The 20,414-nt window shown below is 46.1% G+C and overlaps 1 protein-coding gene across 1 annotated transcript in view; it reads right to left on the reverse strand.

Annotated features, from left to right (window-relative positions):
* Positions 1-279: 279 nt before the first annotated feature.
* CLHC1 (clathrin heavy chain linker domain containing 1) overlaps positions 280-20,414 on the reverse strand; it is a 189,091-nt gene continuing 168,956 nt past the window's right edge. The window contains exons 11-12 of the mRNA XM_085612605.1: positions 19,194-19,373; positions 280-637 (exon numbers count right to left, since the gene is read on the reverse strand). Coding sequence (XP_085468731.1) covers positions 441-637; positions 19,194-19,373 — 377 coding nt within the window. The 3' untranslated portion in view covers positions 280-440. The remainder of the gene's footprint in view (positions 638-19,193; positions 19,374-20,414) is intronic.

Consider the following 20,414-nt stretch of genomic DNA (forward strand, 5'->3'; position numbering starts at 1 on the left):
TCATTAATTCATATTAAACCTTCAACATGTGTATTCATCTGAATCAAATAACATAATAAGCTGTAAATGGTCAGTGAAATGGCAAATACTAGAAATTGGGATGTTTTGCTTTTTCTGACCACGCCTCTGACTCCGCCCACTGACCCAATCCCCAGGTTTTTCCCGCCCTCCGTTTCTCAGCCCACAGTTCCCCTACGGAGATATAAACGAGGTGCCAGGAAATGCTCCCCATAAACCTAGTACTACAGACACAATGTAATGATACCAAGTGACACGGCATTTAAAAATGAAACTCGTATATAACAATTTTTATTGAAGAAGATAGGTCAAAGAAGGTTCTGTTTTCCGAGACGGTCATAGGCGTTTGTTTTATACGATCAAGCGAGCCAGCTATGTAGATGAAGTGTGGCCCGAGCTCCCCCTGCTGGTGAGTACATGAACTACAGGTAAACGTGTTCCATTATCTCTAAATAATCATCGTAGGGAAAAATTTCCACGGTTCCTTCCTGGGCTGTGAGGATAGACCTGATCTTCTGAGACAAGGGAATGTGGTTATCTTTTGAACACTCATCTGCAATCTCGGCCCATTCTTCGAGTGTGCAGGCCTCGTCATTGAGAATAGCTTTCTCCAGTGCATCTGATAAGATAAAAACAATATACATGTATCAGCTAAAATTATACGAAATCTTCCGCCATGGGGTGCGTTTAAAAGATTAGTAAACGGTTTTACTTTAGCACAAAAAAGATGGTTGAAGATCAGTCTTTGCATCACTACTACCAGCACCTCCTTAAGCAGCAGAAGGGGTGAACTAAGCTCTCACACCATCAAGGATGTTTTTTCACAAAAAGTCACAATCTGCCCACCTCATGAATATTAATGAGACATGAATAAACTTTGGGCTCATTATAAAACGCAGCATAAGCACGGATGGAGGTCGCCAGCAATGGACGGCAGACCTCGATCCTGACACAGATTCTCAAAATGCCTGCATTGAGACCCCCCTCTCCCTAATAGGTAAAGGCAGGGCTTTAAGTGGGCCGGGTCTCACCGTTGTTGAGCACCAGCAGTTTTTTAAAGGGGGCCTCGAAACGGGTCTCTATCGGGCTCTGTTGTGTGCCCTGGCACAGGCGGGCTGTTTTTTTCCGGACTGCAGTGACAGCAGGCACATCGATCGATATGCACATGCTCACACTCCTCATTTCATATTAGTGGAGAAGTTACGGTATGACGTCATGCCAGGTGAGCGTTGTAGTGGAGGGGAATCCTTTAAAGAGAGTCATTGTCTCTCTGGATTTCCCTTCTCTTTTTGAAACTCAGGAGCAGTAACACTGTCGTGGTGATACCAGGGCTTTAAGTGGAAGCTTTTTCAATATTATATACAAGCCATAGTTGCTGCTTATTTATCTTATGCAACTAACAACCATTGACAAAGCCAATAGTCCTGACTTTTTGTAGGTATGATGTTACTTGTTGTAGCATATATCTGGATGCAATGACAGAAACAGCTAAATACTAGTCAGGTGGCACACTATGCTAAGCACATATTTTTAGCTTACGTGTTTTTAAACCACGCCCTTAATTACATTGACCACGCCTCTTTGAGAGACCCCCAGTTTTTTCCTCCCATTTGAAGCCCTGGGTAAAAGTGTTATACAGTGCCATAAATGTGACAAATGGTGGTAAATGTGGCATTGGGGTGTGCACCTAGCAGCCAGTGAAACCACTATCTGCAGACAAGACAAGCATTCTGAATAAGGTCACATTTTGACAGTTTACACTTTACAAATTACTACCTACCTACCTAATTACAATCTAATTACAAGCTAACCAGTACATGATTTTGCGACCCAAAAAAAGGTTACAAAATATTTGTGCACTCCAGAGCAAAATTCCATAGGCTATCCCCCATCTCTGGCTAGTAGGAATGGTTTGCAACTCTTGCATTGTGATTTGTAATGTCCATTCTGAATCGCAATACACTTTTGTGCACTGTAAATTGTAAATATGCATTCATATAGTTAGCTGTACTGCTTCGCAAATACCAAGTCTTTTGTTCTTTAGAAAGCATTTCAGCTAAACAGCCACAGTCAAACGAGTTCACTGCAATTTAAACACATTGCTGCTCATGAAAATATCATAAATTATTCAGTTTTGAAAAAACATCCCCTGCCAAAATGTCGACTAGTGTAGCTCGGCAGACAATATGTGAAACAGCGACTGTTCTGCCTAAATGCACATGGAGAGTGGTGGGTGGTGGCAATAGAGCATGGCGTGTCTGCCCTCTCAAAAAATAATAGCGCTGTGGGGTGATGCAAGCTTCCCAACACACCAGCTCCAACGGCAATAAAAATGAACATTAAAATTCAAGACCAAAAAAGTGTAAGCAAAGGCAGGAGTAGATCATTTCCAATAAGACAACAGATCTATCTTTTAATGAATCATTGTTTATGTTATTTTTCATAAATCAAATTTTACTCTTTTCTGGAGAGAAGGGCACAGCACCTCTCAGTGTGTTTAAGCCCAGGTTGGAATTGTTATAGACCCAAGCTACTGGTGGAAACTTACTACCACTTCACAGCGTACTTTGGATGCCAAAGTATATATACTTTACAGTGCACAAAACATATCTTCAAAGGTAAACTGCCTAATCTGATTCATAGACAGCACTACTACCTGTTTACTCCTACAAAGGGTATTGGAAAATTTGGAAATTCCACCTGTAGGGTGGCTTTTCTACAATTGCAAATTTCGGAGTTAGGGAGGCTTTTGGGTGTTCCTGTGTGAGCCTGCCTGCAAAGTAGGTGAGTAATAAGAAGCCTCAAAGTTTGTTGGTATTCCATTACTCAATGCAGGCAGCTAACACACCCTGGAAATAACACATATTTACTCTTGAAGGACAGAAACAAGAGCTTTTCCAGGGTAGGAATGGAGAGGGGAAACCACCATACTTATTGTGGATATATAGAGAGAGGGGGTTCCTTCACAGAGAAAAATATTTTCCCCATGGGGAAAAAAAGTAAAAGCAAAAAGTGCAAATTAACATTTGAATTCCATTACTGCATCTAGAAATTTCCACCGGGATGAATGATCCATGCATACATGTTACATACGTGGAACTCCTGGAAATATATAACTGGTGTAGAATTGCAGAAGCATGCCGGGGACCCTTTGTGACTACCTGAAAAGGCGGACATTTTATCAAAAATGAGTGATCCTATGAGAGTAAAATTCTGACTTTTCATTCTTGAACTTCGTTCTTCAATTTTTGCTATAAGTATTTGGACGTAACCATTTAAAAAAAAACTAAATGTTTTTATTGGGTTTTTAAGAATTTATAAGGAGCATTACAGTGTGTGATTGTGTGCATCAAAGTACATTACACAGGAAGCATCGTTGAAGTCCAAAGGCATAGCAGATTATTCAATTGCATACAGTCAATGATGGACGTTGCCATTAGGTGGGCTTTAAAGCTTTAAGCTGCTCCCATGGTTGGTGTTGCCTCTTTGTTTTTCTCCCATAAGCAAAACTAAACCATTAACTTGGTACAAACACTGGGGGGGAACAGCAGTAGAGGGGGGAGAGCGGGCACGGTTCTAGTTCAGAGTTGGCTAAATGGGGCTCAATACTAGGCTCGGGATACTGTACTACGGTTCTTCATTGTGCTATATAGTGGTGGTGCTGAATATGTATTGGTGAAGGATAGCTCCCACGGCGGTGGGGAGTCAACGCCGCAGGGAGGAGTGGCTCCCGGATATTACAGATGAGTCCTAAAGTGGCAGGGGTGCAAGGTCCTTGTCAGAAATTTGCCAGAAGTGTGTGAGCAAAAGGGCCCATTGTGGGGAGATAAGGCATCAGAGAATGAATGAATACACACTTATATAGCGCATAGCTACCAAAGGCATCCCAGCGCTTACTCATGGCACCTCACTCATCAGACGTAACTCATCGGAAAAGAAAGGTCTTCAGCTGTTTCCTAAAAATAAGGTAATTGGGCTCTGTGCGGGTATGCTCAGGCAGGCGATTCCATAGCATAACAACATTGTACGAGAATAAGCGACCTCCAGAGCGAGCTCGCTTGATCATAGGCACTCTGAGCAAAAATGTATGCTTAGATCGCAGCATCCTGTTGGGAACATAGAGTTGAACCAGCGACTGAATCATAGATTAACCTTTACCGACAATAGCCTTGTGGGCAGTACAAAGGGCCTTAAAGCCTATCCTGGCCTGAACAGGCAGCCAGTGCAGGGCAGCCAATGCTGGTGTAGCTGAACTATATGTAGGAATGTTCATAAGTAAACGGGCGCACAGTTTTGAACAATTTGTAACTTGTTGGAAGTGCCCAAAGGGGCACCATGGTACACAGCATTTGCATAATCCAAATCGCGAAAGTATAAGCGCCTGAACTAATACCCGTCTAGCATCAAAAGGAAGAAGAGGAATAATCTTCCTTATCATCCTGATCTGCCCATAGCAGCTGGCTGCAACCTTACATGCCTGTTCTTTTAGATCAAGCTTACAGTCCAGCCAGACCCCTAAGCTCTTAATCTTAGTCTTTGGTACCGGTGGCAGACCTAGACGGCTAGGCCAAGAATCTTCAATGCTAGTGGGAACATTGTGCCCAAGCAGCATAAGTTCCGTTTTTGCACCGTTAAGCTTCAAAAAAGACTTATCCATCCAGTCCGAGATCTTTCCCAAACAAGAAAGCAGACCCAATTCTCGTTTTCCTTTCTGGGTTAGAGACACCACAAGTTGTGTGTCATCCGCGTAGGTGACAATTTGGATGCTCCAGGGATATACTAATTCAGCTAAGGAACTCAGGTAGATATTAAACATGGTAGGGCTAAGAGATGAACCCTGGGGAACTCCACACTGCAAAGGAATATGCTCTGATGCAGCTTCACCCTCAAAGACACAGAAAGAGCGACTCTCCAGAAAGGACTGAAGCCAGCGAAGCGCCACTCCCTCTACGCCCACCTCCGTAAGTCTCTAAATCATAAGTTGATGACTGACAGTGTCGAAGGCTGCGCTAAGATCCAATAATATTAGAGCTGCGCAGCCTCCGACATCCAAGATCTTCCTAGTCTCCTCAATCACAACTAGGAGTGCGGTCTCAGTTCCCTGATGGCATCTAAAACCTGTCTGGGAGGGATGCAGGCACTTATTGTTTTCAAGAAATGAGGACAGGGCAGTATTGACATGTTTTTCAGCCAATTTGCTAATACCTGGCAACAAGGAGATAGGCCGGTAGTTCGCCCAGTCCTCTGGGTCAAGATTAGTCTTTTTCAATAATGCCTTGATCCTGGCCTGTTTCCAAAGAGGAGGAACCACTCCACTACCCAGGGAGGAATTTATCACATCCCGTATGACCGGAGAGACTATGTCAGATATTAGATTCAGATGAGACGGCGGTGCCGGATCGGAAGGGGAGCCTGATTTCAACTGTTTGAGAAGTTCCTGCGTAGAGGATAAGGAAAGAGGAGGAAACTCATTCAGCAGAGATTGCTTACCCATAGTAACAGTGTCCCCCGAGAAATTAACATTTAAAAATGTGTTATATATTCTTTGGACTTTAGAGGAAAAGTATTCTGCAATTTCATCACACCTCTGCTGGGCGTTATCAGGAGCCGGAAGAGGACTCGGGGGGGGGGGGGTTTGGGGGTGAGAAGGGACTTTGTGATTTTAAAAATCTCACGAGAAGAATTAGCAGCCAGGATGATCTTATAACAGTAAAAGCTCGATTGAGCTTTCTTAATTTATTTTTTGTACAATTTAATTGCTTCCCTATATTTAACTTTTTTACTCACAGAGTAATCTCTTCTCCAACTTCTTTCCAGTTTTTTGCATGATTGTTTCAAATGCCTCAAAGTCTGGGATTCAATCCAGCTATTATAATTGTCATAGGCAATAATAGCATTGGCCTGCGTTAGGGGAACTGCTTTATTTAGCTCAGTGATGAACTTTCCCAAGGGTAGTTGAGACCAAGCGCGACTATATTTCTTAATATTTATACATGGCAACAGTGGAACAGCCAATGTCAATGTCATTGATAATACAAAATGATCGGACCAAGGAATTGGAGTAAGGTCCGTTACTATAAAATGTTGAAAATTTGAAAAAACAGGATTGAGCAAATGCCCCTGAACATGGGTGGGGCCAAACACTTTTTGTTTAAGTTGGAAGGTGTCCAGGCCGTCAGTGAGCTCCTGGATAACATTGGAAGACGGTTAATCAAAATGGAGATTAAAATCACCCAAAATAGAAAAGTTAGAGAGGGGACTCGCCAAATTGGCAACTATATCTGGAAGCTCACTACAAAAGTTAGATGATGCTCCAGGAGGACGGTAAATTAAAATTCCAGAAAGCGTATTAAAAGGAGAGAAGCTAATTGAGACGGCTAAACTTTTACAATGCGGTACCGGGTTAATAGTAGACTTACAGCTAAAGATGTCTTTATAAATAATGGCAACGCCCCCACCTCGACCACCCTCACGATCATGTCTCGTAACTACATAATTAGGGGGTAAGGCGCACGCAATATCAAAGTTAGACTCCTTTGTGAGCCACGTTTCGGTGAGAAATAGAATGTCAGGGCAGTTTTCCTCAATGAGTAAATATATCTCCATCGCATGTTTAGGTAACGAACGGCAATTTACCAGCAACATTTTAATAACATTGTCCAACTTTGCCCGAGGTGAGGGTCAAGATATAAATTTAAAATTGCTGTGGGCGCAAAGAGAGTTCCTCCTGTCTACAAACATATGATGGAGACACTCTCTCAAAAACGTACCTCTGAACTTAAGAAGCTGTTCCCTCGAATATGCATAGCTGTGTGAGGGGAGTATGGCAAAGGGTCTGGTCCCTGGCCCCGTACTGGCGCGGACAGGCACGGACGGGCGCAGACGGGCTTGCCTTTGGCGCGCCCGCTGCGTGCGTCCGCTGCGCGGAAGCGTCATCGGCGAAATTTAAGCCGATTGGTCGCGTGCACGTGGGCGTCAACAACTAGACAGCTGACCTAAAGAAAATGCACCAGGAAGTTCCCTTGAGCATTAAACACAGCTCGGGCCCCCTCCCACTAAGTATCAGCACCCAACGCTTAACCCACACAAAGCAGCAGCAAAAAATTAAAAAGACGTATGATTCCTTTTGTTTTTAAAAATAAGTAGTAAAACACGCAGAGAGATAACGCTGAAAGTGAAGTGCCTACCTCGTATCGAAGTGCTTCCTCCTCTGCAGTACCCCATTTGTGCATCACCCCCGCCCATGCTTCCAATGCAGGGTGCGCGCCAGTGCAGTGTGATTGCGCGCTTGGGTAAAAGAAGGGCTAGGGCTGGCACACGCATGCGTACCTTGTGCTGCTTCCTGATCTTGAAGGCGAGTAGGCTTCCTACATGTATATGTCCTGTAGACCTGTGACCTCCCGTCGTGTAATGTGGATGGCACACCAGAAATGTTGTAGGGCCAAGCAGGACCATAACATGCTTAATTGTTGCATCAGGGGTTTAACACCAGGGCAAGCAAAGTGTTACTCTGGGAAGTGGCGGTGGAGCTGTGCTGGTGTTAGACAGGCTCGATGTAGGATAAAGAACTGTATTTCCTTGAAACGTGAGTTTCGGGAGACTTTCTTTTGGAACACTAGGGCTTTTTTCCATTCCTTATCATAAAACAACCTCCCAAACTCCTCCTCCCACATTTGGCAAAGTATGTCTATCTGTGTGGCAACAACTCACGAACTGCTCTGTATAACCAGGTGATGAGGTGACGGCCTGGTCCCGTGGTCAAGATAGGCTAATGCATTGGATGTGTCATTGGTTTGCCCCTGGACAGATCCCAGAGGAGCTGGCAGGAGTGTATGAGTTGCCGGTGGAGGATGAGCTGCCCTGGAGGGAGTCTGCTCTCCTTGGCTAGTTTGGCAAAAAGGAGAAGCTGAACATCTGAGAAAAGGGCTTCCACTTTAAGAAGTGAGCGCCCTGTCCAGGCATGTAATTTCCCTGCCGTGTAATAGCCTCGGCCTCAGGGTAAACTGACATGGGGTAGCAGAGGGGCACAGAGTGGAGTGCTCCGGGAAAGACAATGTATCCTAGCCATACGAGCTTTCCCTATCGACACTTGTACGGGATATGTCGGGACAGGTCCCCGGTAGGAGTTGGCAACGAATTGTCGGCAGCATCAGGGGCCCGGCTTCTGAGCACGTCTCCCCGATATAGCGCCAGCTGTCCCCTGATGCTGCGCTGCGAGGAAGTATGCTTCGAAGGATGGGGTTTCAAGACCCCCATGGTCCGTCGACAACTGCAACTTGGCCAAGGCGAATTGCCTGTTGCCAGTTTCCCCAAATTAGTGAACTGAGGAGTGCATCCAGTTCTATAAAAAAGGAGTGGGGGTGGGATGACTGGGAGATTAGCGAAGTAATTAGGAGGCGAGATAGAATGGCCATTTTTGTCTGGGCAAACTTGCCAATAGGGGCTAGGGGCAGTGTCCTCCAAAAACTTACCAGGGAACATATGCCCATCAAGGCCCTGCGGTGCATGCCTTTTTAAAATCGCGATAAGCATGATATAGGTAAACTCTCTGATAACGGGGTTTGTGCATGCCAAACAAGGCAGCAGTCCCCAATGTGCATCTACATGGTGGGTGGTCTGGGCTAAGTGGGTAAACGGCAGAATTTATCCAGTTGACTCACAGTCCAGTCGCTGCAGCAAAGTCCACAAGCGTGTCACGGAGGGGGTCGAGATCAGCTGTTATGTCCCTGGCGTACAGGGACACACTGTGAGTTTTGCCTGCTAAAGGAATACCCCATTTCAACCCCCCTTTCCGGTCACATATGGCTAAGGGCTACATAGCCAACGCAAAAAGCAGGGGGGAGAGTGGGCACCACTGACGTGTGCCTCGGCCTATTTGGAAGGAAGCCGAGATTTGACGGCTTAGATAGATCCATGAGGTGCGGTTCAAGTACAATAACTTTGTGTACACTAGGAGCTTAGGTCCCACCCCAATACAGGTGAGTACCGCAAAAAGGTAAGAACAGGTCAGGGTATCAGGATGAGGAAGGCAGCATGGGGAAACTTACCCCTCACCTGGTCTTGGATGTGGAAGAGGCCACAAATGTTTTGGGAGGTGCTTCGGCCAGGAACAAAACCATTCTGATCTGAATGCACAAGCCCAGGGAGAACCTCAGCATATTGGTCTGCTAGTATTTTGCCCAGGATTTTGTAATCAACCCCCAAGTATGGCAATTGGCCTATTGGAGGCCAACTGGGTAGGGTCCCTGTCTAGTTTTGGAATCAAAACCAAGAGGGACATACAAAGGGAGTGGGGGAGCTCACCACCTTCCAGAGTCACCTTGTACATTGTCACCAGTCGAGGCACCAGGAGGGCTGAGCATGTATTGTAATATTCTAGAGGCATGCCATCTAAGCCCGGGGTTTTGTTACGGGCCAGGGCAAGAATTGCCTACTTCACGTCAGTCGAGGTGATCTCCGCATCCAGAGAGTCCCTCGCGAGAGTAGGGATCCAAGGCAGAGAGAGGTCGGCTAGGAACTCGTCTGTTGATAACATCCAAGTACTCAGCGGCGCCCGGTATATGACGGAGTAATAGTCGTAGAAGGCTTGTAAGATATCAGTTTGAGTTTGGACCCAGTTGCCAGTGGGAGTGATCACGTCCGGGACAGGGCTGGACACTGATTCTTTTTTTTTTATATTTCTTTTTATTAACAAGATGAATCAACATCACAAGGCATATCACAGTACATTATCTATCCCCCACCAATTCGTGAAGACCAAGTCTACAGGTACAGAAGTTTAAATCTCGTGACAACAGCTTGTCTACATTTGTTCATTCTGAGCCGGTATCATGGGCGGAGTACAAATGCTTCCTCTATAATCATTCCATTCCAGGTACGAATCCATTTATTTGGACATCCCCTGGCTATGTGTACTGTCTTTTCACGAAACATACACCAGTCCATATCCCTCTTCCAAGCTGAAACTGTAGGTGCCTGCATTGCCCCCCATTTCTGTGCAATATTGCGCTTCGCTATCATCAACCCCAACGTGACCCAGGTGATACGTGTGCGATTCAGGTCTGTGGGCTCCCACACTTTTAGGAGGTGCCTTTAAGCCTCTAGGTTATGTGTGAGCACCTTGCTCATTACTTCATGTACCTTTCTCCAATATCTCTGTATGTGCGTGCATTCCCATAGTATATGGATAAATGTCCCTTCAGTACCACATCCCCTTCTGCATGTACCATCCTCTGCCCACCCCATGCACACTAGACCCAGCCCCGTGATGTAAATACGGTGTAAAATCTGTACACTGATTCTTGTCGAGTGAGTCACGGTAAGAGTGCGCTCAGCCTCTCACCCTCTCGGTTCACCCTGGCGACATGGACCTTAAAATTATACAGCTTCAGGTTCTCGAGCAGAGCAGCGTATGCGCTATTCGCCTCTACTAACCGGGGTGCAAGTCCCCGGTCAGGCACCTGGCTGATGGTAGCTTAGTTGCGCACAGCCACCTACAAATTTCTCGAGAGAGTTCTTCTTACCCCTGCAATCTGTTTAATACAGGTTCTTCTGACCACTACTTTAAAAGCATCCCATTCCAGCGTCCTAGTAAACGCCCTGTTTCGTTTTTCAGCAACGTAATTGGGGATGCTAGTCTCCTGCTGCTTGCAGAACACTGGACCCTCAAGGCAGCCCCGAGGTAGCCTCCAGGGGGGTTGGGAGGTGAGGGGAGTCGCCCCTTGAGGGTAAGGGTGTGTGCATCTTGATCAGAAATTACCCGACCCAGGTAATCAGTATGTTGTATTAAGGGTACAATTGGGGGAGCACAGAGAAAAGGGTTGAGGCGCTCTTAGAGGTTGTGTGTGATGGAGTGGAAAGAGTATAGTTTGGAAGTGGTATGTCGGGACCGACAAGCTTCGATGAGTGTTCAGTGGTGCGCCCAGGCGTGAAAGCGCTCCACTCGTATGTATGGTGGGGAGTGCGGGCGGGGAGGATGAGACCTGTCTAGGACATGTCAAGTACACAGTTGTAGTCCTTCCCACATACCTATGGTTGTGCTGTGTAGTGGGCCAGCGTGCCTGTGAGAGCTACCCAGAATCTATCCTGATTAGTGTTTGGTGCATAGAAGCTACCTAGTAGTACGGGCTGGTAGACCAGGCATCCCTCGAGTAGGGCGTACTGGCCATCTTTATCGACTGCCCTGCAGGTTTCTTGGAAAGGGACCCCTGGACGAATCCACATCAGAGCTCCATGCGTGTACATTGAATAGGTAGTGGCACAAAGAATGCTTCTCCAGCGCCTACACAGCTTGTCCAACTCCCCTACGGTGAGGTGTGTATCCTGCAGGAAAACTATCTGGGCCTGCAAGTGCTTGATATAGAAGACAGCATAGCATTTGCGCGCAGTGTGCATGCCTCGGATGTTGAGAGTGAGAAAGCTGAAGTCAGCAGGAGAGGCCATGACAATGTGGTAGTTATGGTAAGGAATTTGTGTAGGGGTGCCCCTCCCCAGTGGCAGTGTTCCCACCCACGTATCAAAGTGCTGCTCACCCGCCATAGTATTGAGGGTCTAGGGGAGGAGAATATGCAAGAACGGGGGAGTGGGATAATCCCAATACTGGGAGTCTACCGCAGCCGGAAGTATGCCCAAACAAAACGTGTGTGGCATGCTCTAGTGTGTTATTGGGCGGTGAGCTAGACATGCAGCCAAGACAAGGGAGTTGAACTGCCCAGTAATGTCAAGTGAGAAAGGTTGTCGGCCGAGCCAGGGATGCACTAATATGGCATTGTGCCGATCCTTAGCACAGATAGGTCACCGCGGGCCAGCTTGGGGAGGTGTTGACAAATCAGTCTAGGAGCTGCCCAAGCAGCTGGGGTCGTCCTCAGAGGTGAAGATGTCGGGGCCTTTATCATCATCCGTGGCTGTAGATCCAGGCCCTAGGTTCGCTGCCGCCTGCAGGGCTCGCCTGCGGTCTGCTATAATTTATTCGAGGTTGGGGGAACTGGTCAAGGCCACTCGATGCGGGGGTTTTGCACACAGCTGACTCTTTTTCTTGCTTTGCCACTTGTTCTGAGGCACCTGAGCATTGTGGCTACGATCGGTGTCCAGTAGCCCAAGTTCTCGGCTGGGTCAGTAAAAAAGAGGGTGGTGCCCTTAAAGATAATCTTGAGGCGCGCTGGAAATAGCAATGAACATTGTATTCCTCGTTACCGAAGTCGACGTTTCACCTCCAAGAAGGATGAGCACTGGCACTGCATGCCACGAGTATAGTTGGGGAACAACATGAAATACTCGTCCTCAACCTGCAGGGTCCCACCCGCCTGGCAGGGCGGAGCACCGCATCTCTGTTTTTGCAGTGAAGGAGTTTTGCCAGCATTGGGTGAGAAGGGGAGCCCGGGGGCAGGAGTCGCGCTGGGACCCAGTGCACTCTTTCAATGGAAAAGAAAGGGGTGAGATCCGAGGTCAAGGGTGAATGTTTGAAACCGGGTCTCCAGGTACTCAATAGGATAGGATTCTTCAATTCCCTCCGGAAGTCCCAGAATTCGAACATTGCTCCTCAAGGAGTGACCTTCCAAGTCGTCCGCCATGTTCTCCAGCTGGGTTACACAGACTTGAAGATCTCCGATTGCAGCCTAATGCTCTTTCATAAGTGGTTGTGGGCAGTAAGGGTTTTCTCGCCATCCGCAACTCTGTCAGCGAGCTTGTAATGGGCATCTCGGAGTAAGTTAATATTAGCAGCCAGGACTCCAAACCTGTCCTACATTGTGATCCTGGAGTGCTCTATCACTGCCAGACAATTGTCTAACTTGTCGGATGTAGTGGGAGTCTGCATTTCTTTCTCCACACTCCACAGGAGGTCGAGTGCCGTGGAGGCCTGCCGTACGGTGGCTGGCATCTGGACACAATCTGCTCATGGCGTAAGGTGCCGGCACAGCTTTGGATAAAGACTCCGAGGAGAGGGTCACAGAGACAGAGATGAATGTTCTATCCCAGGTGTCTGCTGTAATGGGCTATAGGCTAGCATGTGAGGGCCTGTGTGTCAGGGGTATAGCTGCGTACCGCCCTGCGCCATGTCCAGCAGGATCCCAGGTCGGTATTCAAGGCAACCGGCTGGCAGAAGAGTCTTGTCCATGGAGTACCACAGGCCAGGTCATTCCACTTTGAGGGTGGATGCGTGCTGCTGCTTAGAGTTCCCAATCAATGGCGGTGTGCTCCGCTGGGCTCTGGAGGCCACTCCGGTAGAGATTAGGCAGTAGGGGTCAACTGCGGCCGCTCTCCTCCTCGAGTTGGCTGCCCTCACCAGGAGGGCCCCTCCCACTAGCAGACCAGCAAGAGCCCCCGCACCTCGAAGCCCAGGCCCGAGTGGGTTGAGTCAAGGGAGGCACCGAGTAGTAGCCGGGAGGCGCAAGGTCTCAGCCGATTCAGGGGTCACATGTCACAATGGGCCCCCCCCAGCAATGTAGTAGGGGCCTCCTCTCCTTGGGCCCGGGCTTGTACTGATGAAATCAGGAGAGGCACCGGGAACAAACAGTAAGAGACAGATCCGCAACTCCTTGACAACAGTCTCCCCTCCCCGCACCTCGATGAGGGTGCCGATTCAGAGGCCAGGTGCTGCGGCCGCCCCCCCCGTTCCTCCCCCCCAGCATGCCAACAGAAGCCGCCTCTCTGCCAGGCCCAAAGTCAGTTCAGCTGTGTCTGGGGAGGGGCCGTGGAAGGAAGGGCCCCAGCTCCCCTGGGATGGCTCCACCGCCCCAGAACCTTGATTACGGCGCTGACTCAGAGGCCAGACGGGGATTCAAGCCTCCAGTCCCCCTCCCAGTCGTGCCACAGCTCTCCTCACCTGTAGTGGCACTGTGCTTAGATGTCCTCGGGCTGCGTGCACAGAGCACAATGTCCCAGCTGGGGCCTCCGGCGCAGCTCCCTGCACCATGCAGCATCACAGGGTTCTAGCCTAGCAAGCAAGCAGGCCACAGGCAGGAAGGCACAAAGGGCAGGTCAGAGCCCCGAGCCGCCAGTCCAACAGCCATGTGTGATCTCTTTGCCTCCCCACAGTCGAGGTCCCCCCATACAGGCTGAGATCCCACCTGTCAGCCCCCGTGATCACCACTGCCTTGCCGGAGGTCGAGAGTGCTGTACCATCAGTAGCAGTGCTTCCCCGAGCCAGTTGGATGGGGCAGGCCCAGCAGCTGGAGAGACAGCCACCAGGTAAGGCCCCTCCATCCAGCTGCGGTATCCACCTCCGCCATGGATGGGACTCGCAAGAGGGCAGTGCCACCAGGTGGGGTCCCCCTTGCACCACCTTAACTGGCCCCTGCTGAGGATTCAGGATCACCACTTCACGCAGACCTCCAGGGAAGAATTACATTGCAATTATGTAGGCTGGTGTGGGCCATGCACTGCCATGTTGTGAACAGCCATGCGGCGCCAGCCTCCTGCAGCAACCGAACACTGGTCCAAGGACCTCATCAAGAGGGCGTCAGAGCCTCTGGAACTCCTCGCAGTGTTGCCTCGACCCGTGGTGTCGCACTGTAACTTAAATTTGGCAAGTATTGCAGTTAATGCTTTAACTTTCCTGAGTTTCACCACAGGATAATTGCCCAGGTGCTGTCAAATGGAAGGCTGATTAATTCAACACATATTGAGTGTTGGTAAAATAAGCTCAGTGGATTAATGCATTGATGACCCGAGAAAAGTATGTCCCGGGTTCAAATCATGACAAAACTAAGTCAGTCAGTAAAACATCCAAAGTCAACAAAACGGTACTGCTGAGTAGGATAATAAGGGATACCTAATATAAAAAGTAAACAACAATTCTGTTTGTGGCGTACAACCTATTAAGGGTCGATATTCTTAATGTTTCTGCATTCTATAGGCCTAAGTCACAGAAATATGCAAAAAACTGAGATTTATATACTTGCTTATGCCTGCAGTTAAAAATCAAGAAAACTGCTGAAAATCGACACCAACTGAAAATGTCCAAGGATCTTACGACTCCCCTATGACTACTGAAGCTCTACGAGAATGTGCATCTGCAAATGTATGTATCACCACATGTTTGGGTGTCATTACATACAGATCTACTAATATTTGCCAAAAAGTAACGAAAGTAGGCTGGTTTATTTTCCAAATACAGCCCCCTGGCACAGTTGTACAACAGTCCTGTAGGCTGACCAGCCACGCCCCTCACCTTTAGGCCACCATAAAGAGTTGTCTGTCAGGCTGTGCAAAGATCAGGCTGCTTTCCATTCCATCATTTTTCACCCACTATTCCACTCTAAATACAGACCAGCAATATAGAAATCCACCTTGGTACTGCTCTAGTATGAACAGTCCGGCCTGATCATCCGTGGCAGATTTCCTCTGGATGGAAAACAAGCGCCCCATCTTAGTCCTCGTCAGTGAGTTATAGCTTGAGTCCTGTGGCAATTTGAGCACGAGACCCACCTCTGGGCATACCCGTCACCCTTAGAATCTTGCACTGAGGAAAGCACAAATGTGATGGATTCAATGCTAACAAACAGTCTCAACCAATGGTAATCACGTGGAGCCACATTCTCGCTCATAATTTGTACTCACTACGCCACTCCAGAGAGAAAACTGTTATGTGCAAATTAGCATTGGTCCTGCTCCAATAGGAATAGTCCAGCCTGAACTGCCAAGTCAAGTACTTGTTGGGAATAGCCAACTGTTTTATAAATGTGCTTTGATGAATGCGCGTTCTATGCCAAATCAAAATTCATCTTACGTTTATCAACAAATCACTTGATATTTATTCTTCATTGAATCCTGGCTTCAAATAGCCTCTAACCTAGATCTGTTATCTGGCACTCCTTTCTCTTTAGAAAAGGTCATAAAGTTGTGCAGTGTGATTGGCTTACTGGGATTTTTAATGGAAAAAACCCTCCAGCTCAAGCTCTGTGATGCCATCATTAGAGAAACAGATCAGTAGCCATTTTATTATTGTTTTGCCAGCCTAAATCTAGTGCTGACTTTGAAATGGACTTGGAAATGTATGCCTACTTCTGATAATACTAGTTACTAAGCATGTGGTTGACCTAGGTTATTTTAACATATCTGAGGACCCCTCACGGTGGGGTTGCTGTGAATTTGGCAGCTACCTTGGAGGTTTGGGACTTTCAACAAAACTCAACAGTTTCCCCCTCAATAAAGGACACTTTTTAGGGTACTTACAAAAGGACTAGGAATAAATGCAGAGGTTGGGGTGGTGGCATCAGAGGACTGTATCATTTAATTGCATTTTATTTAGTTGTGGATAAATCTATCAAAACGTATATCAAACAACCAAATGTTTTCTACTGAGACTTTAAAAATGTTGTCATTAGAAAAATATAAGCATTAACTTAGAGTTTGGCGGGACGAGGCAAATCCGTCAGTATGGCAGAGTATTTTACTTCTGGCATAACGTGGGTCCCACACCTGAAAAATTTAGAGTTGTCAGTCAGCCCTGAGGACAACTCAAACCGTTGGCAGGAGCCACCGTTAATGCGGTTCCTGTCAATGTATTAAAAATTTGACGGAAGGTACCGCCAAAATAATGTTATTGCCCGTCCAATGTTTTTATGTTTTTGTTTTTGAAAAACAAAATCGCAAAGCGGGATTTTGTTTGTGAAACAACAAAAACGAATGACCTCCACACCACAGGAGTCCTTGCCCCCTTGAAAAACTGGCTATTCGACCGCCCACTCTGTATCAGGTGGATGGTAGAGTGGCCAAACGTCTGACTGACCTCATTCTGTTGGGTTGTCGGAAGAGTATGTCAGCGACGGAGACTGAGTAGCCTCTGTTGCTGATCCACTTAAGGTCCACTCGTCGGTGAATCAATTTGGCAGAGAGAGCAGCCCATCACTGTTGCAACAGAGTATGCTGTCTGCCAAACTATAATTCAGCCCCTCAGTCAAACTACGGAGAAGGAGCAGGCGAAGTAGCTATATTTGGGAATTACCCAACAAATAATGAATATTATAACCATTTACTTATTGCTTTTATCAATGAGAATGCCCCACAGAAAATGTCAAGATAGAAAACCCCTAAACATTTTCGTCCGTGCTTTTTTAGAAAAAGGATGCAAAGTAAAGTTATGAGACTGGAATGTGTGAGGCAGAAAAACACTTGTGATCTGACACATTTGGAATTGGAAGATTTTAGGTAGGTCTATACAAAGCTATTGCGGATGCCAAAAAATAATGTCCTTTCCCATATCTCTTGACAGGCTGCCTCATTTTCCAGATGATTGGTCTGACACTGTCTAAAGCTATTTTCAAAGTAAAACTGATCAGTCTGAACATAGGATTTCTATTTCTGATGTAGATGAGAAGGCTAATATAGGATCTACCCCAACTAAGCATTGGAAGAACATATCTATCTTTTACTAAGAGCTTTTTGGACAAGACTATTGATATAATGAGATGCTTAAATCCAAACGTTTACATCGGAGTGCTATGCCGCAATAATTGGTCACGGGGGCTTGCAAGTTACAAGCTCCATTTTATAGAGAAATTGCAAGCAGCTCTTTTAGAAAGGGAATTATTATAGGAGAATTTGAGAAAACTTGGATCTCCCCTCTTCTGAAAAAACGAAGTCTTCATTTGTTGGATTCAATATATTATCAGCCTACCTCAAATTTTCAATGGCTGCTAGAAAATATGAAAAAGCAGGTAAAGTGCAGCTCAAAGTTCACAAATCTAAAAATAATATTTTGAGTGGCACACAGTGATGCTTTCGTTCTTACAGAGGCACATGAAATGCCTTGGGTTATATTCAGACTGCTATTTTGAATATAGTCAATGCAAGGAATTTTGCTTTATTAATGCTACTAGGTGTATCTACAGTCTTTGACACCACTGCTTTAGCTAGATAGACTATCTAATGTTCAGCAGAAGGTAGCAAAGGTGTTCTCTATAATACAAGATTAAATTAACAAAAGTTGTTGGAGCTTAAATGTTTCCAACACTTAGATTCAGCTCTTTGTCACAGATCACTGGCTAAAAAAACAGGAGTTCTGCCAATCACTCCTTTCGTGTAGGCGATGTAGACGTTTCATTAAGAGATAAAGTAAAACGTTGGGAGTACTTTTTGTTGAGCCATTTACTAAGGAAAGTCAGGTGAGTAAAGTCTCCAGACATCAAGCTATCACCTTATGGTATTACTTAGATGCTCTCACTCTCTTAGGAAGAATCATATACCATTCCTAGAGGTGTGATAGACCCAAACAGGATTATGTTAATGCTTTGTTAGCCAGGACCTCTAAGTTCAAAGGCTACAAGTGTTGCAAGACTATGCCAGTATGGCAGTTTTTAATTGAATAAAAGGGGCACATTATTTCCCTAGACTGGGGGTGGTGCACTGACTTCCAGTTGCTGCACATTTTCAATATAAAACTCACTCTAGCTTTGATTCTTAAATTACTATATAGTGTAAAGCTCTACATTACCTAAAGCAGTACTTTTCTCTCTATTGCCCGACAATGTCTGAGATCAGCAGGCAACCAGATGTTCTTTCATCCAAAGCAGTGTCAGAAGAAAGGGGGTGAAACAAGCGTGTCAACTCCTCCCATTTCAAAAGGCACCACAAATACACTTGCTTGAGTGATTTTGTTTAAAGCAAGAGATTGTCTACCACTTTTTGGCAGTATTTAAGAAATTGTGATTGGCTTGAACAGAAGTAGTGACTGTGATGGAAGGAACCAGATTATGTATTAAAGAACAGTGAAGGATACATGCTATGCCATTAAACAGATAACACCGTCTTACCCTTTTTAAAGAAATGGATTGTGCTGATGATATACAGTCTAAATGAACCCATGTCATGTGTGACACTTTCAGCCAATCTGAACCTTTAAACCAACACCTTTGCTTATTGTGGTTAATGAGCCCATACAATTTTAAATGCACAACTGCAAGTATCAGAGTAGTCAGCGTTGCTAATATTATTGACATGAAATCTCCAGCAACCCACTACACCCTCTTACCTCAACTTTGCATGTGTAGTTTGACAGCACAAGGAAATGCCTTAGGGAGCTTTAACCTCGGACTGTTTGTACACATGCTCGTTCACTTATTATTTTAAGAGCATTATACGTATATCACCATTACGGTCAACATCAAGGAGCATTACAAGTCACCCTTTTAAACAAATGATTTGATAAATGTAACTTTAAAGTGTGCAGCACTTACCTTCCTCAGTCATGTTAATTTGCTGAAGTAACTGAAAGCCATTTTCTTTGTGACCAGCAGAGATCAGTAACAGAACAGCCTGCCCAATGGACAAGACTGCTGGTTTTCCTTTCCACTCGCTGGTGAGATTTTGAATTAATTCATTGCTTGGGCACTGTTTCAGCAAAAACAGTATGTCATCTGAAAAAAGCACATTAAAGAGATATATTTTTATGCAATGCTTGAAATTGAATACAGATTCTGAGACTGGTTTTCACAAGACAGTGTTTTAGAACAAGGTTTTCAATATCCTAAAATAAAAAGGCAACACTTCAAAATACTGCTTCCCCATTCCCTAATATTAAAAATGTTACCATTCCTTTTTCTACTTACATTGGAAAATGGATTAGTATAGCTTGGTAAAACTTGAAGAAACCATTAACGCAGCTCTACATATTTAGAGTTCTTCACTAGTAGACCACTAATGGCAAACTATGAAAACTGAATATTTCAATCTGGACCTCTGGTCTAAACCCACTATAATCTGCAGCAGTAGAAATTACCCTGCTGCATGTTAAAAACACGATGCAAAGACACCCTCATTTTTAGGTGAGCCTATAGTGGAAGCGCGCATGCGCTGCTTGCTTTGCGGGGCATGCAGTATTCAGTATGGTGTGGAAGCTCCATGGAAGCTCCGCCCACTCTCCGCCCATCTTTTTCATTGGCTCAGTTCCTACATGCTGCCTTCCGATTGGTTTTAGGCTTGTTAGTCCCGCCTCATGATGGCCATGTCGTCATTTGTATCCTTCCATGGCTACTGGCCCCTTTACTTCAAGCACTATTTTCACCCCTCCTGCAGTCTGTGCCTTCTCGGCCCCCCGCCCCCCACTCCAGTTGTGCCTTCTCGCCCGCCCGCACTCCCATTTCCAATATAATAGGTCTTGCATAAATGCGAGTCCTATTGCATTGCAAATGCTTGTTTTGTTTTATTGATCCCCATCTGGGAAACATTCTTCCAGGTTGTGAAACCCATTGCCTTACAAGTTCATGAAATACGGATGTGTCTGGGTGTCTTTCAGAGCCATTTACACCAGCCTTTGCTAGCTGAGATATCATATGCATAAACTGTGCGCAAAACACCACAGGGATTTTTTGAGGATGTCACTAACTTCACGTTGCTCACACCACATCTGGGCTACCCTGAAACAACCCTGCACTAATCCTAAACTTAGTACTGCAGAT

The sequence above is a fragment of the Triturus cristatus genome, chromosome 6, assembly GCF_964204655.1.
Source record: "Triturus cristatus chromosome 6, aTriCri1.1, whole genome shotgun sequence".
Taxonomy (NCBI): domain Eukaryota; kingdom Metazoa; phylum Chordata; class Amphibia; order Caudata; family Salamandridae; genus Triturus; species Triturus cristatus.